Source organism: Dama dama, chromosome 32 (assembly GCF_033118175.1).
Source record: "Dama dama isolate Ldn47 chromosome 32, ASM3311817v1, whole genome shotgun sequence".
In the NCBI taxonomy this organism is placed as follows: Eukaryota; Metazoa; Chordata; class Mammalia; order Artiodactyla; family Cervidae; genus Dama; species Dama dama.
In genome coordinates, this window is record NC_083712.1 from 30,782,785 (window position 1) to 30,799,412 (window position 16,628).

General features: G+C 42.9%; 1 protein-coding gene and 1 non-coding gene across 2 annotated transcripts; one reads left to right on the forward strand and one right to left on the reverse strand.

The window, feature by feature from the left end:
* The first annotated feature begins 9,454 nt into the window (after positions 1-9,454).
* On the forward strand, positions 9,455-12,451 carry CLDN23 (claudin 23). Its single transcript, XM_061134578.1, has one exon. The coding sequence runs from the start codon at positions 10,768-10,770 to the stop codon at positions 11,647-11,649; it is 882 nt and encodes a 293-aa protein (XP_060990561.1). The 5' UTR covers positions 9,455-10,767; the 3' UTR covers positions 11,650-12,451.
* Positions 12,452-16,066: 3,615 nt separating this feature from the next.
* On the reverse strand, positions 16,067-16,139 carry TRNAE-CUC (transfer RNA glutamic acid (anticodon CUC)). The gene has a single exon. It is a non-coding gene; the product is annotated as a tRNA-Glu (tRNA).
* Between the last annotated feature and the right edge of the window lie 489 nt (positions 16,140-16,628).

The window sequence follows — 16,628 nt, forward strand, 5'->3', positions numbered from 1 at the left end:
CCTAATTATAGCCATAAAAGACTGTGCACTCACAACTATGGAAGAAAAATTTGTGTCATAAGAATGTGGGACTGGACTTCAAAGTTAGAGAAATTGTGAAACTTAGTTGGCCATGAATTTTTAAAAGTCATCTTCAAATTTAAAAAAGCCTAGTGGTAGGAGGGTTCAGGATGGAGGGAAAACATGTATACCCATGGCTGATTGATACAAATGTATCACAAAAACCATCACAATATTGTAAAGTATTATCTTCCAATTAAAATAAATAAATGCTTTTAAAAACCTAGAATAAGAAAATTTTGAAAATGTATAAAAGTTCAAAGAAAATAAAGAATGGTTGTGAAATCTATCACTCCAAATACAGCTAACATTTTGGTATATCTTCTTCTAGTATTTTTCTATGCACAAACTTTCTTTTTAACCTAATTGGTTTCATGCTACAGTACTATTTTGTAATCTGCTTATTATAAATGGCACTACAGTGAATATGCTTATAGTTAAACGTTTCCACATACTGTTTATTTCCTTGGAGAAAAATACCTGAAAAGCTAATTGAAAAATCAAAGAGAAGGCACATAATCAAAGCTTTCAAAACAAACTGCAGTGTTATTTGTGAAATATAACACTACATTTCCTCTAGTGACTTTTCCAAATCTAGCCAAAACTGATAGCATCTTTTCCCCTTAATTTGTCAAATTTGTTTATTTATTTAATGTTTTATTTGGCTGCTTGGGGTCTTAGTTGTGGTCCTTTTTTTTTTTTTTTTTAGGTTTCAGTATGTGGGATCTTTCTACCTGTGGCATGTGGGAACGTGTCCAATTTAAAAGGAGAAAAAATGGTCATGCACATTTTATTTTGCATTTATGTGAATAAAAAGGTCATTTAGTTGATCACTTTAAATGTGCTTAATAGATATTTATTCTCTTCTGTGATTGTACATTTTCTTTGCCCATTTTTCATTGCAATATTGTGTTCTTATTGATTCACCAGAGAGATATGAAATATTAACCTCTTTTCTGCCACAAGAACAGAAAGAATTGTCCTAATGAAACAGAGCAGGACCCTATGATCCTTTGCCTCATGTCTTCAACCTACCTTTTGCCTGTAGAAAACTTTAGCCAAATGAAAAATTTAATCAGAGAAATGAAAAAATGTAGAAATAGAGGGAAACAGTCAAATGAGACCAAATAATAATAGTTTAGTCATTAAGTAAATTCGAGGACCTTTAGTTCCTCTTCAAGGGCTGTAGATCATATCCTAAGCCATGTCTTTTGAGCTGTTTTGTAGATATTGAAACCCCTACCAGGCTGAAGAAGTTAACCTCATGATAACCAGACTGCAGCCATGTCATAAGCTGCCGTAATTTAGAGAAATGGGAATGGCCTAAGAGAAACAGAATAAACCGACCCTGAAACTAAAGATTAACTGTACTTAAAACAATCAAAATGAAACTGCTCAGATGACCACATGGCCAATTTCAAGATGACTGTGCTGTTTCTGCATGTAGCCTCTCTCCTTTGTCTATAAAATCTCTTTTCGACTGACTGTGAATGGTAGGGTGAGGTGAGGGAAGTCCGCCTTTGGACAAGAGTTTGCCGTTCCAACCAGGTTGCTGGCCCGCAAAATAAAGCAAACTTTCCTTTCCATCAGTCTTGGCTCTTTATTGGCTTTTAAGTGGAGAGCAGCTGGACCCACTTTCGCTAATAGACTTTGGCGCCCAACGTGAGGCTGTACTCTCGCGATACTGGTCTCCCAGCATTTTCCCCTGTCAGAACGTGGCCATGATGGCCAGGATGGCTGCAAGGAACTCACTGTTCAAGGCCCACTGGCCCCAAGAGGGGGCTTTGGGGTATACCATTTGTTTCAAGGATCCAGATCAGTCTCCTGTGCTTGGCACCGGCTGCAAACATACACATTTCCTTGGTGGAGCGGAAACATGCGCCTGGACAAGCTGACAAGCTCCACACCCAAGTAAGTCCATCTGTGTGTACTTGGGCAAACTTCTCTTTTGAGCATAAGGTGCTTTTTGAGCATTTTACAGTTGGTTCTGATGGGTGTCTACCATTGAGAACTGTTTGTGAACACTGAATGTCATTTGAGCATTTTGCCAATTGGTTCTGATGGGTTATCTATTGTTGATGATTGTGAGCACAAAGTGTTATTATTGGTCATTTTGGCCGGTTGGTTCTGATGTATGTCTTATGTGGAGGGCCATTTTTGTGGAGGAGGTGTCTGTTTGGGACTCAATATTGTTTATTCTCTTGGCAGATTTGTGATGGTTCTATCTTCTGGTGTGTGAACATGTATTCCATTTATGTGATCAGTATCTTTGTTGTCTTTTGTAAAATGGGAAGTTCAGGTTCAATGCATTAGAAAAGCTTTAGCTATGAAATTACAATTAAAGAAATAGAAAGATTTTGTAAACAATGTATGGCAACAGTATTCTTGAAACTCCAGAGAAGATTGCTTAAGATGAAACTCTTTTGAAATTCCAACACTGGTTCTTTTTGTATATGTAGTTAGAGAAAGCTAGCTTGATAAAATGCTGTTTTCAGGATTCTCACCAGCAAAAATAAGCCTAGAAGAAAGCTTGACGTTAACTCTTATCATGTCCTTGAAATACAGACAATCCCACTTTGCCTGGGACTTTAGGCTTGAGTTAAATAGTAGAATTTCAAAAGATGTTTGGGATTATTAAACACACATCTTGTTTCACATTAAAGAGAAATTATGCTATGAGAAAAAAGTGCAAGTTTTTAGAGGTTATGAAATATGTTCTAAGTTTGCCAATCAGTAAATTCTGGTATAACAGTTTAATTACTTGTTTCTTGGTTTTGTTAAGGCTTTTAAATGTTAAAATTTTTTCATATGTAATTAAAGCTACTAAAAATGACAAGGAAAGCATCTCAGTGAGTAAAGCAAGTAGGATATGTGTTGTTGGTCAGAGAAGATACAAAGAATGGAGATATTTTTGTGAGGAAAAATGATGATAATTTTGTCTTAGAGCTGCTTGTTTTTGGATGGGGAATACCTGGCTGCTTTTGTAAGATTGTAAGTTTCTTTCTCTAGCTTTGAGTATTCCAAAGGGCCCCTAGGCATCTCAAAAGAATCATTAAGGCAACTAGGATTATTTAATATGATAAATTATATGGAAAGCATAAAAGAATTCTAATGGATAAGAAATTTAAAGAATTCTAGTGGAAAGTGATTGCTTTGCTTCAAACCATATTTTTGACCCCAATGTTTAGGATGGGAAAAATTGTCTAGGGAAGTTGTCACAGGGTATAACTACTCATGATGTGTATTACTGCTGGCTTTAAATTTACTGCTAAAAGCACATGTACCATTCTTCAAATGGGACCTAATGAAACTTAAAAGCTTTTGCACAACAAAGGAAACTATAAGTAAGGTGAAAAGACAGCCCTCAGATTGGGAGAAAATAATAGCAAATGAAGCAACAGACAAAGGATTAATCTCAAAAATATACAAGCAACTCCTGAAGCTCAATTCCAGAAAAATAAATGACCCAATCAAAAAATGGGCCAAAGAACTAAACAGACATTTCTCCAAAGAAGACATACAGATGGCTAACAAACACATGAAAAGATGCTCAACATCACTCATCATCAGAGAAATGCAAATCAAAACCACAATGAGGTACCGTTACACGCCAGTCAGGATGGCTGCTATCCAAAAGTCTACAAGCAATAAATGCTGGAGAGGGTGTAGAGAAAAGGGAACCCTCTTACACTGTTGGTGGGAATGCAAACTAGTACAGCCACTATGGAAAACAGTGTGGAGATTTCTTAAAAAACTGGAAATAGAACTGCCATATGACCCAGCAATCCCACTTCTGGGCGTACACACTGAGGAAACCAGATCTGAAAGAGACACATGCACCCCAATGTTCATCACAGCACTGTTTATAATAGCCAGGACATGGAAGCAACCTAGATGCCCATCAGCAGATGAATGGATAAGGAAGCTGTGGTACATATACACCATGGAATATTACTCAGCCATTAAAAAGAATTCATTTGAATCAGTCCTAATGAGATGGATGAAACTGGAGCCCATTATACAGAGTGAAGTAAGCCAGAAAGATAAAGAACATTATAGCATACTAACACATATATATGGAATTTAGAAAGATGGTAAAGATAACTCTATATGCAAAACAGAAAAAGAGACACAGATGTACAGAACAGACTTTTGAACTCTGTGGGAGAAGGTGAGGGTGGGATGTTTCGAAAGAACAACATGTATATTATCTATAGTGAAACAGATCACCAGCCCAGGTTGGATGCATGAGACAAGTGCTCTGGCCTGGTGCACTGGGAAGTCCCAGAGGAATCGGGTGGAGAGGGAGGTGAGAGGGGGGATCGGGATGGGGAATACATGTAACTCCATGGCTGACTCATGTCAATGTATGACAAAACCCACTGAAATGTTGTGAAGTAATTAGCCTCCAACTAATAAAAATTAATTAATTAATTAATTAATTTTTAAAAAAAGCACATGTACCATTCTTGTGTGATAATTGGGTATAAGTGATCAAAAGTATAAGCTATAAAATTTCTCCATCAGAATACCTCTGTACTTGTTTGTCATGTCTGATTAGTTTCCCCCCAATATGGATAACTAGGCCAGGGTATAGACAAAAATAGGCCTAGCACCAAGGGACATGAATGGACCCTGAGCAGGCAACTGAGCCACTCTGGCAATGCTAGAAAAATGTACTGATCATCAGTGCTTCCTATGGAGAGATTTGCAGTTTAGAGGGGAAAGTGGTGGAAGAAATTTTCACATGTTGAGGTACGGGGAAGTCATTCTGGTTTATACATGATTTAATTTGAACTTCAGCATAACCAAAACAGCCTGTTTGTGGTCTATTAAACATACATTGTACATCTGCTTTAACCATTAAGGGGAAAAAACATTCTGGGAATAATGTAAAGATGAATTTTGATTATCATCTTCATTGTAATATGTCTAAAATTTTCAAATGTTTGTCTATATACTATGACAAAGTAATCAAGGTTTCATAATATGAAATATTGACCTAAGTGAACCTAGTCCATGGTGTGGTAAATCTTTTTTTGCCCTACAGTAGATAGAAATGGACAGAGTTGAAGGAAAGCAGGCTATGTAAGCACAGCTGCTGATTCCTGGGACCAGCCCTACCCGCACCACACATCGGCAACTTTGTAAAGGAAGCAACCTTCATGCTAGACCAAAAAAGATTAGAAGCCTCTAGAAGATATAACTTAAGCAGATTTTTTTTTCCTTTTTAAGTGTCATAATATCCTGTGATATCTTCTTATATGTAAAAGAGGAATGGCAAGTAGATGCTTGCTTTAGATGATCAATGACCACACAGAAATGATATAGAATAAATTTAAACTTATTTACTGGCGATTTCCCTGGCAGTTCAGTGGTTCTGAATCACTTTGCTCTACACCTGAAACTAACACAGCATTGTAAATCAGCTGCACTTCAGTCTTAAAAAAAAGGTTAACCATCAATTATACTTCATGTCACTGGTGGAAATTTTGCAACAATTTGTTGGTTTAGTTGATGTAATGAAAACATTTTAGGGACTTCCCTGGTGCTACTTTCTTCCACTACAGGAAGATGATACCACATGCTGAATAAAATCAGTAATAAATACATTGATTTACTATTAGCATCATTATTCACAAGAGACAAAAGGTGGAAACAACCCATGTCCATCGATTAATAAGTGAAGTGCCATCACTTCATGGGAAATAAATGGGGAAACAGTGGAAACAGTGTCAGACTTTATTTTGGGGGGCTCCAAAATCACTGCAGATGGTGATTGCAGCCATGAAATTAAAAGATGCTTACTCCTTGGAAGGAAAGTTATGACCAACCTAGACAGCATATTAAAAAGCAGAGACATTACTTTGCCAACAAAGGTCCGTCTGGTCAAGGCTATGGTTTTTCCAGTGGTCATGTATGGATGTGAGAGTTGGACTGTGAAGAAAGCTGAGTGCCGAAGAATTGATGCTTTTGAACTGTGGTGTTGGAGAAGACTCTTGAGAGTCCCTTGGACTGCAAGGAGATCCAACCAGTCCATCCTAAAGGAGATCAGTCCTGGGTGTTCATTGGAAGGACTGATGCTGAAGCGGAAACCCCAGTACTTTGGCCACCTGATGTGAAGAGTTGACTCATTGGAAAAGACCCTGATGCTGGGAGGGATTGGGGGCAGGAGGAGGAGGGGACGACAGAGGATGAGATGGCTGGATGGCATCACCGACTCCATGGGCATGAGTTTGAGTAAACTCCGGGAGTTGGTGATGGACAGGGAGGCCTGGCGTGCTGTGATTCATGGGGTCGCGAAGAGTCGGACACGACTGACTGACTGAACTGAACTGAACTGAAGCGAACTTTGGTCTATACATACAGTAGAATATTACTAAACCTTAAAAAGGAAGAAAATTCTGATACATGCTACAACATGGATGAAACTTAAGGACATTGTGCTCAAAGAAATGTCAGTTGCTAAAGGATAAATATTGTGTAATTCTACTTCTATGACTTGGATACAGTAGTCAAAGTCAGAGACACAAAGTAGAATGATGGTTGTCAGGGACTGGGAGGACAGGAGAGTTGTTTGATAGGTAGAAAATTTCAGTCTTGCAAGATGAAAAGTTTTCTGGAGATTCAGCGATGTGAATGCCCTTAACATTACTGAACTGTACACTTAAATAAGTAAGAGGATACATTTCATGTTCTGTGTATTTTACTATGATTTTTTAAATGATGTGTGCTGTGTCTTCCTTTTACTGGGTAGGATTTTACAAAATTTCTTTCACTTATTTAACTAAGAATATTTATTGAGTACCACCTATGAGCTAGGTACCATTCCAGGTGCTGAGATATAGCCAGCAGGGTACTAAGCACTTATTTGTAACTTAACAATGCAGTGGTAGAAAAAGAATATAAATAGGTTAATATGCAATTAATAAGAAAATATTTGGTAGTGATAAGTTCTATATAGAAAATAAACTAGGGTGATATGATACTGGGCTAACTGGGGGGCTACTTTAAATTGGATATCCAAGGTTATCTATTCTCTACAATATTTTGCACACAAAGCTTGAAACCAGTTGTCAGGCTAGAGGTCATCAAGGAAAACTAATGCCACATGAGTGGTCTTCATTCACTTCAGGTGCTATTTAAAACTAGAGGATGATCAGAGTTTAATTATTTTTTCATAGAATTTTTATTCTATGACTTACTGAACTGGATTTGCCATTGGAAGACTAACATATTAACAGGGTCTTAATATGTGGATAGAGTGAAACATAAAGACCTGATAAAGGAACTCTGAGGATACCTCATAATGGCATACTGATCTTTGCTCCCCAAATTTGCAACGAGACCCAGCCTGTGTAGGCTAACAGGGGACCAACTTTAGAATTAGTCTCTGGGAACCCCCTATTTATCTGGGGATCTTTGTTGTTGCTATTTAGTTGCTAATTGTGTCTGACTCTTTTTTGACCCCATGGACTGTAGCCCACCAGGCTTCTCTGTCCACAGGGCACTGTAAACAGATTCCTATCTTACCATAGGCCCCTTTGCAGAGAAGAAAGCTATTCTAGGGCCTGAGGATCGTCTTACACAGCAGGTACTAATCTCAGAAATAATTCATCCTTGCCGCACTGTGATTCATGCTTTCTCTTTCACTCAGCCTTGCGATGAACTCAGAGGCACAGGGAACAAAGAGCCCAGGTCTAGAATCAGATGCTGCATTTAATGCAATCATCTTTTATTACTACAGAAAATCACCCGCACAGGCTACACTTTTTGTGTGTGTCATAAATTTTGGAGCTACCCTAAATCTCATTGTTTTCTATGCTGGGGGAAAAAAAATTCAAATAATAAACAACTTTACTAAAATGCATTAACAGTTTATTGTGACCACGCACCCATCTGTAAGAGAATTGTGTGGATACTGTGTGAAAGGACACACAGGGGAAAGAGAGAAAATGAGTTTGTGGAATGACTGCTTCAGGCCAGGCAATCAAGATAGATTTTAGGGTGGAACCAAACAACAATACCCATGCCCTCAAAGAATTTATCCTTGCTCTGGACAACTAGATGATTCAAGTAATAAGGAATTGTGACAAGTGTTACAATAGAAGAGGGTGTGTATGGAAGTCCAATAGGAAGAGTTAATCCATGGGATAGAGAAGCTCTCCCAGAGAAAATGGCATTTAAGCAAAGATCTGAGAGATGCACTGGATTTGGGAAGTGGCAGGTAGGACTCTAGGAAAAGAAATGAGCATATACCCAAGTCTAGAGGCAAAAGGGAGCACAACACGCCAGAAAAAAAATGAGAAATCCAGGCTTCCTGAGTTGTGGTATGAGGAAGTGTGTGTGGGGGGGTAGTTGGAGAAATTGTAACCCTTGTGTACTGTTGGTGGGAATGTAAAATGATGCAGCGACTGTGGAAAACAGCAAAGTATTTCTTCAAAAAAATTGAAAATAAAGTTACCATATGATCCAGCAATTCCACTTCTGGAGAACTGAAAGCAGGGATTCTAAGAGATACTACTATACCCTTATTCATAGCAGGATCATTTGTAGGAGCCAAACAATGGAGGCAACCAAAGTGTGTGTCACAGGCTGAATGGATAAACAAAATGTGGTCTATACCTGCAATGGACCTTTAAGAACCTTAAGGACCTTCAGCCTTAAAAAGATAAGGAATTCTGACACATGCTTATGAACATGGGTGAACCATGAAACCATTATGCTAAGAGAAATAAGCCAGTCATAAATACTGCATGATTCCACTTGCATGAAATACCTAGAGGATTCAAACTCATCAAGACAGAAAGTAAAATGGCAGTTGCCCCAGGCTAGGGGTAGGAGGGTTGGTTGTTGGTAATTTATTGGTTGGGTTGGGGAGTTACTGACAAATGAATAGTTTCAGTTTGGAGAAATGAAAAAATTCAAGAGATGGCTGATGGGGATGGTAGAATAATATAAGTATACTTAATTCCAATGAATTGTATGCTTAAAATGGTTAAGATGGTAAATTCTTTGTTTTTGTGTATCTTACCACAATTTTTTGAATTTAAAAATTTTCAAAAAAAAAACAAGGGACCCATCCTTGGTATTGTCCACTCCTAGAATGTTCAAAATTACTTCAAACCAATGCTTAACTTTGCTTTTTTAGAAATAATTTTAACCAGTTGTAAAGGTTAACACACTTCCATTGTAAGAAATACAGAAAATGAGGAAAACATTGTTAAAGGATAATTTTTAGGAAAATGTAAAATCATGATTCTTACACAAATATAAAATGAATGAGTGTCAGAGATTTTATTTAACTTATTAAGGAAACCAGTATGATGTTACAGCCGATCTGAAGGTCAGTGCAAGGAGTACACATGTATATAGGCAAGCTGGCCTGCTAAAGTGAATTTACAAATCACTGCCAAACAGGTCTATATTCATTGGGTAATAATCATTAACATTCTACTGACAAATTAATTTGCACTACTACAGACAAAAATCACCTGTGACACTACAGGTTTTCTGCAAATTACAGAGTTGTAAACAGCTCAAAGTCTCAGGACCCTATAGACTTAAGTGAAAGTGAAGTCAGTCAGTCGTGTCTGATTCTTTGCAACCCCATGGGCTGTAGCCTATCAGGCTTCTCTATCCACGGGATTTTCCAGGCAAGAATACTGGAGTGGTTTGCCATTTCCTTCTCCAGGGGATCTTTCTGACCCAGGGATCGAAGCCGGGTCTCCCACATTGCAGGCAGACGCTTTACCCTCTGAGCCACCAGGGAAGCCTCTTTGTCTATAGAATTAGACAAACCAAAAAACTGTGCGCTAGGCAGGACACACACACCCCTCTCTTTTTTTGGTCAGTTTCAAAATCTTTCAAGAGACTAAAAAAAGAAAGTAAAATCCTCAGGAACTCTTCATCCCAGAAACACTCGCTTTGATTCTTTTGCATCAAGGTTAATTCGGAGTATGACATGTTTTTTAAGCAAATGAAACAAAATACACAGGTGCAACACTCTGGGACACACTGCTCGACCGAGTGGACCCTCGGTGCACACCTGCCCAGCGCACCCTGGGAGGTTCCATCCATTTGGCCACGAGTGGCTGCAAGCTAACAGCGCAAAACTTCGGGGAATCTCTCTTGGAGGGAGTGGAGGGAAGACAGGCTACAGGTGAACGGTCGACCGTCAGGGACCGGAGAAAAGCTTTAGCCGCTGAGAAGCAGGAACCTGCTCAGCGCCGGGCCGTCGGGGTGGCACCGCCCCTTTGCTTCCCCGCCCACTGCCGGCGGGCCCAGCGGAGGGACGGGGCGGGGCGACCTTTGCTCGGTTAGGCCGGAGGGGCCCTAGCAATTTCCTGCTTGCCACTCCCGGCCCTCCCGCCCCTCCCACCCGGACGGGCTGGGCCGGCGGCTGCTGCTGCGTCCACACCTCCGGCTGCGGTTTCGATCAGACTCGCCCGCGAACTGGTTTCGATCAGCCGGCCGGGCGGGAGGCAGGGCGGAGCGGCTGGGACGCTCGGAGCAAACTAAGGACGCGCGGCCGAGAGCGGACAGTCCTGCGCTGGAGACAAAGAGCGGCCGGAGGAGAACCGAGTGCGGGAGCGCGGGCGTGGCGGCGGTGGCGAGCGTGCGGACTTCAGGGAGCCGGAGCCTGGAGCGCTCTCTGGGGGTGCGAGGGCTAGAGATCACCAGCCTGCGGCAGGTGCGCCACCCAAGATGCGGACGCCGGTGGTGATGACGCTGGGCATGGTGCTCGCGCCCTGTGGGCTGTTACTCACCCTGACCAGCACGCTGACGCCCGGCTGGAGGCTGGTGAAGGGCTTCCTCGACCAGCCGCTGGACCTGGTGCTGTACCAGGGCCTGTGGGACATGTGCCGCGAGCAGAGCAGTCGTGAGCGCCAGTGCGGCCAGCGGGACGACCTGGGCTACTTCGCCGCCGAGCCGGTGCGCGTGGCGCGGGGACTGACGGTCACGTCGCTGGCCGTCACGGGCCTGGGGCTGCTGCTGGCGACGCTCGGCGTGCGCTGCTGGAGGGACGAGCCCCACTTCGCGCTGGCCGGCCTCTCGGGCGTCGTGCTCTTCGCCGCGGGCCTCTTGAGCCTCATCCCAGTCTCCTGGTACAACCACTTCTTGGCGGATCGCACCGTCCTGCCGGCCCAGGCCAGCCCGGTCACGGTGCAGGTTGGCTACAGCCTGGTGCTGGGCTACCTGGGCAGCTGCCTGCTGCTGCTGGGCGGCTTCTCGCTGGCGCTCAGCTTCGCGCCCTGGTGCGCCGAGCGCTGTGACAGCTGCCGCAAGGCGCCCCCCAGCAGCGCGCGCCGCAGCAGCATCAGCACCGTGTACATCGACGGGCCGGAGCCGGCTCTCACGCCGGCCATCAAGTACTACAGTGATGGCCAGCACCGGCCGCGGCCTGATCAGCTGGGCCCCGCCAGCCAGCGCAAGGCCGGCTTCCCGATGCCCCGGCCCCCACCCAGAGCCTACAGCAACCCGGTGGACGTGCTCGACGGGGAGAAGGCTCCAAACTCCGAACCCGGCGGGTCTTCCCGCAGCACTCAGCCCTGCGGCAGCGCGCTGCCCTGCGACTCGGATGTGTAGGTGGCACCCCCAGCCTGCTCTGACCCAGCCCTGTCTCACCAGGATCCGACCTTCCCTTTCCGCTGAAAACCCCTGACTCAGAGTCGGACCCTGGGACACATTCCTGTAACTGGTTTGGAGGGCGATCTTCCTTTTCTGTGGCCAAACTAGATTCCTTGAACTCTTGGTTCAAGTTGGGTTTGATTTTCTTTTTAAAGAGTTTAGTGTTCCTCCCCAGAGGAATCAAGGCCCTCTTCTGGAGCGACAGGCATTTATTTCATACTTTTAGCTGGAGACGTAGATAGAGTGACTTTGCATCCTGTTAATAATAATGTCAAAATAAGCAAATGGAGGCTCAGAACCGGTTTAACACCTTGAAACAACAATATTCTGAAATGCCTGTGGACCCTGGATCAGTATAATTACTAATTTTTCCCCACTGTATAATTCATTTTCATGCAAACTCTCAAGAGACTAGTATGTTTCTGGTTATATTTGAAGGAGGCTCTTAAACATAGAGCCATGCAAATACCAGCAGCTTTAGTGACTCTTATGGAACGAGGTAACCCGATTAACTCATATTTACATTTCTTCAGGTATAAAGACGATTTATCCTTTTATCACTCACTCCAGAGTTTCTCTTCTAGACTTCAGAAGGAGAATGAAGGGACTAATGCTGTATTGTTCTATTCCTTGGCTACCTCACACTGGCCATAAAGAGCTATATATTAAATATTTGGAACAAAATGGAACCTGTTAATCACATTAGGCTAATGTACATGTGTATATATCTCTTATTTATAAATAAAATTTGAGAGCAAGAGTTTCACTATACTCACAGAAGCATTTCTGTCTCCAGCACAACCTTTGGAAGTTTAAGCATTCATTACTAACAATTTCCTGGCTGCCTACACAGTTTCTGAAATCTAGCACTCAGATCTTTGCACCTCTTAGGGTAAGATTACTAAAAGTAGCCAATGGGCCCCTTCAGTCTTTGATTGCTTTATTTTCAGGCTCATGCTGTTTTCTGTGCAAAGCCAGGTCTATTGTTGAAAAAACTAGAAGCACCAGTTTCCACATGAGGTGAGACTAGAAATCTTTTCCTCTTGTAACAGTGCTGCCTAAAATCACAGGTAGACAGCTATGTGTACAATGAGCTGGACTAAATCTCCAGCAGGGCTGGCTCCAATTCCAAGTGGTTGATTGAAGGGCTGTCTTGAACTGAACTGAATGGTAGCCAGTTCAGAGGTAGGAGCTCAGCAAACACTGACAACACAGCTATAATAGAACTAACTCAGCAGCACATGCAGAGTGTTAGCAGTGGAAGGGATAATACAGATTCATTTTCTTTGCCATTTTGTACTGGAGTCACCGGTTTCTTTTTGCAACCAAGCTTGAGTGTGCTGGTATATCCCTGGGGGATCTTTTTCAAATGCAAATTCTGATTCTGTAGGTCTGGAGGCCTGAAACTGATTTCCTAACTAGCTCCCAGGAGACGCCAATGCTGCCCATTTCACAGGCCCCCCTTGGGGGTGCATGTCTTTCCTTGGGACTGCGCCTCACTCAAATTTCAATCCCGACTGGCCGCATGTAATCAGATCTTTGAAAACTATTGCCTAGATGAGTTTGGGGACTTGATTTAGGGAACCAAGCCAGACTAGAGAAATGGCAACCCTACTTTTGTCAGCTGACAGCTCAAAAGGTAGTAATTGAGCACCTGAGAAGTCAACACCAGGCAGACAGCATAAAGATATTGAGTTTCTGGCAAGTACCGAATCTGACTCTTGCCTGCATCATAATTCCGGTGTTCCTAGAGAAGCCTTGGTAAAAACAATCAATACTAGTACTTAGTATGATTTTACTTTTCCCTGCCTGGTCACTCTCCTCTCGCTTATATCCAAAACACTTCTTTATGATTAGGATTTGCTGCTGAGTTAGAACTCCATTTTTGCTTCATCCAGAGGAATAAAATGAAAACTGTCTTTAAGAAAACCAAACTTCTCTTTTACTATTAAATACTCAAGACAACATGGAAAGAGCCTCCCTGCATTGGGGCAGGATTTGGGTTTGACCTGAGAGTCATGCTGTGTTAAAGCAGTAAAAAATGACAAGAGACTTGAGACTCAAGATGTTGGAGGAGGCTGAAGCCTCAGGACTTGCTATCGTGGACGAGTCCTTTCCCTAAACCTAATATCCACCTAACCAAGGAGCTACACCACAGTGAGACTCTAACGTGAAATAGCACTGCCTCCTGGCCTCAAGCCCTTCACACCTCTGACACACCATCACAACTCACTTTTTTCTTAGACTCTTTTTTAAAAATTGAAGTATAGTTGCTTTACATTGTTGTGTTGTTTTTAGTCGCTTAGTCCTGTCCAACTCTTTGAGACCCCCATGGACTGCAGCCTGCCAGGCTTCCCCATCTTTCCCTGTCTCCTGGAGTTTGCTCACACTCACGTCCATTGAGTCATTGATGCCATCCAACCGTCTCATCCTCTGTCATCCCCTTCTCTTACCCTCAGTCTTTCCCAGCATCAGGGTCTTTTCCAATGAGTTGGAACTTCACATCAGGTGGCCAAAGTATTGGGGCTTCAGTTTCAGCGTCAGTCCTTCCAGTGAATGTTCAGGGTTGATTTCCTTTGGGACTGACTGGTTTGATTTCCTTGCAGTCCAAGGGACTCTCAAGAGCCTTCTCCAGCACCCCAGTTCAAAGCATCTATCTTTGGTGCTCAGACTTCTTTATGGTCCAGTTTTCACATCCATATATGACCACTGGAAAAACCATAGCTTTGACTATGTGGACTTTGTTGTGAGGATTCACTTTTAATAATCCTAATGACATAGAGAGTATGTGTCCCCATTTAATGGGTGAAGTCTTTCCAAGATTACTCAAGCTCTGCCTGGAGGAGTGAGGAATCTGAAAATAGAGCACACCCTGTGTTAACACAGCTCCTGCTCTGCCCCTTTGCCAATCGGCTCTGATTCAGACACCCACCCTCACTAGGGAGGGGCGGGGTTTGGGGCACACAGGCTGCTGATCCCTTGCTGAGGCTCTGGGAGGTGCATGAAAGATACCTCAGCAACCACCCTCATTTTCATGGTCTAGATCATTTGTAAGTTTGGGGGTACCTGTCATCCTGTCAGCACATCTTTGAGTGCCTTGGAAAGCAAATTTATTCCAGGCCTGGCCTTTGTAGAACTTTCATACTCTAGCATGAGAAAGATGTGCAAGGAAAATGTGCAGGGTCAAAGTCTGGAGAAAAAAACGCCATATTTTAAGAAAGGTGATTGGGAAGAAGGGGGGCTTGAGCAGAGAACTGAGAGAAAAGATCGGGCGTCAGAGAGAACAGCAAACTCTAAGTTCCCAGTAAAGAAATGTTAGTGAAAACAGGTTGCCATAGCGGTCACAGTATCAGTTCGCTTTACTTTTCCTTCACTCTAGATGGGGGTGGTAAGGACAGGACAAAGTTGGGGGCACCAACTGAGAGAACCCAAGGACCTCTTCTGGTCTAGTAGCTTTTTAAAAGAGGGAACACAGTCTGGATTCAATCTGTAGCATAGAATGTTTTCAGAGTCAAGTATAAACAATTTGATATTTGAATAGCAGGTGAAGAACTTTTTGTTCTGCCAATGTGTAGACAAGCCCACAGTGCAACAGGCAGAAGAAGGTCTTTTAGCCTCAGAGCCTCATCACATCCCTGAAGTGACGGGAACAGTTAATAAGCAGGCTCTTTCTCCCAACACTCATCTCACTGTGTCTCATATCTTCACTCTGATCTTCCTAAAATGAAGAACCGTAATTCATCTTTAAGAGTCCCAGCGTCTTCCTTACCTATCCTTCACTCTTAAATTCCATTCATGACTTGGCCAAGGCTTAGGCTTTCACCCTCATCACTTTCTCCCACACACATACTCTAAACTACTTTCCCCCATCAGCTTAAAGGTGTCATCTTTGAACATACCATTTAAATGTTCAGATGTGTGCTTTTCTTGATGTACTTTCTCATCTCATCTCTAAATTGAAGGTTGGGCATGGATGGCTTCTATTTATATTTGTAATCCTAGAATGGGTACTAACAGTTCTTCAGAGCCTGTTAGCAAATAATTAAATTATAAATGAATTTAAAAGTTGCCTCTAAAAGCCCTTTCTGTACCCAAGTACTTTCCTCAAGTTGTCATACACAACTTACCATGTATGTGGAAAGTAATTAATGGCCCGAGGCCACTAGCCCAAAACCCAAGGGAAGGGCCATGAGAGCAGCCTTGTGAATCTTTATCTTTATGATTGGCTTACAAAGATCAGCCCAGCACAACCCATGTCTGCTCTATTCCCAAGACACTACAGATGAGATCTTTCTCCCTTTGGGAAAGGAGGAGAATAAGGAACTCAATCAATTGTTCTTCCTTTTAAGTTTGGCTGTACCCAGCCTTACCTTAGTTCCCTGGCCAGGGATTGAACCTGGGCCCTCAGCAGTGAGAGCACAGAGTCCTAACCACTGGACCACCAGGATCTCCTTCGACCAATATTTTAAGTAAAAACTTATGTAGAAGTCTTACCCCATCTCCCCCCCTCCCCCAAATGCTGCCCAAATTCTGCTGCTTTTTTCACTGAAGACAATAAAATGACCTCCTCCAGCAAGTCTTTATGAAGTAGAACTGAGCACAAAGCCGGACTGAGCACAGGAAAACAAGGTTTTAATTTGTACAAATAAAAGATAATATGAACAAGGCTGGGCGGGGGCTTGGGGTGGGGTGAGGGGAGACAGTATTGACCAGAGGGCTTGATTCACCCGTGGGACTGAGGGGGGAGAGAGTTAAGTGCAGCTCTACCGCGTTCTTGTCCAGGATGCCACACACCCTGGCCATCCACGTGACAGATGGCCCTTGCACTCCTCGCCCATCACCGTGGTTGCCTCCCGAATCGCTGCCACTCACCACTCGGCTGAGGAAACTGAACAAGTCACTGCCATTTTTCCAGAGTGTGGGTAATAATATGTTCC

Coding starts and splice junctions, on each gene's coding strand:
- CLDN23 (XM_061134578.1), top strand. CDS start 10,768: ATGCGGACGCCGGTGGTGATGACGCTGGGCATGGTGCTCGCGCCCTGT.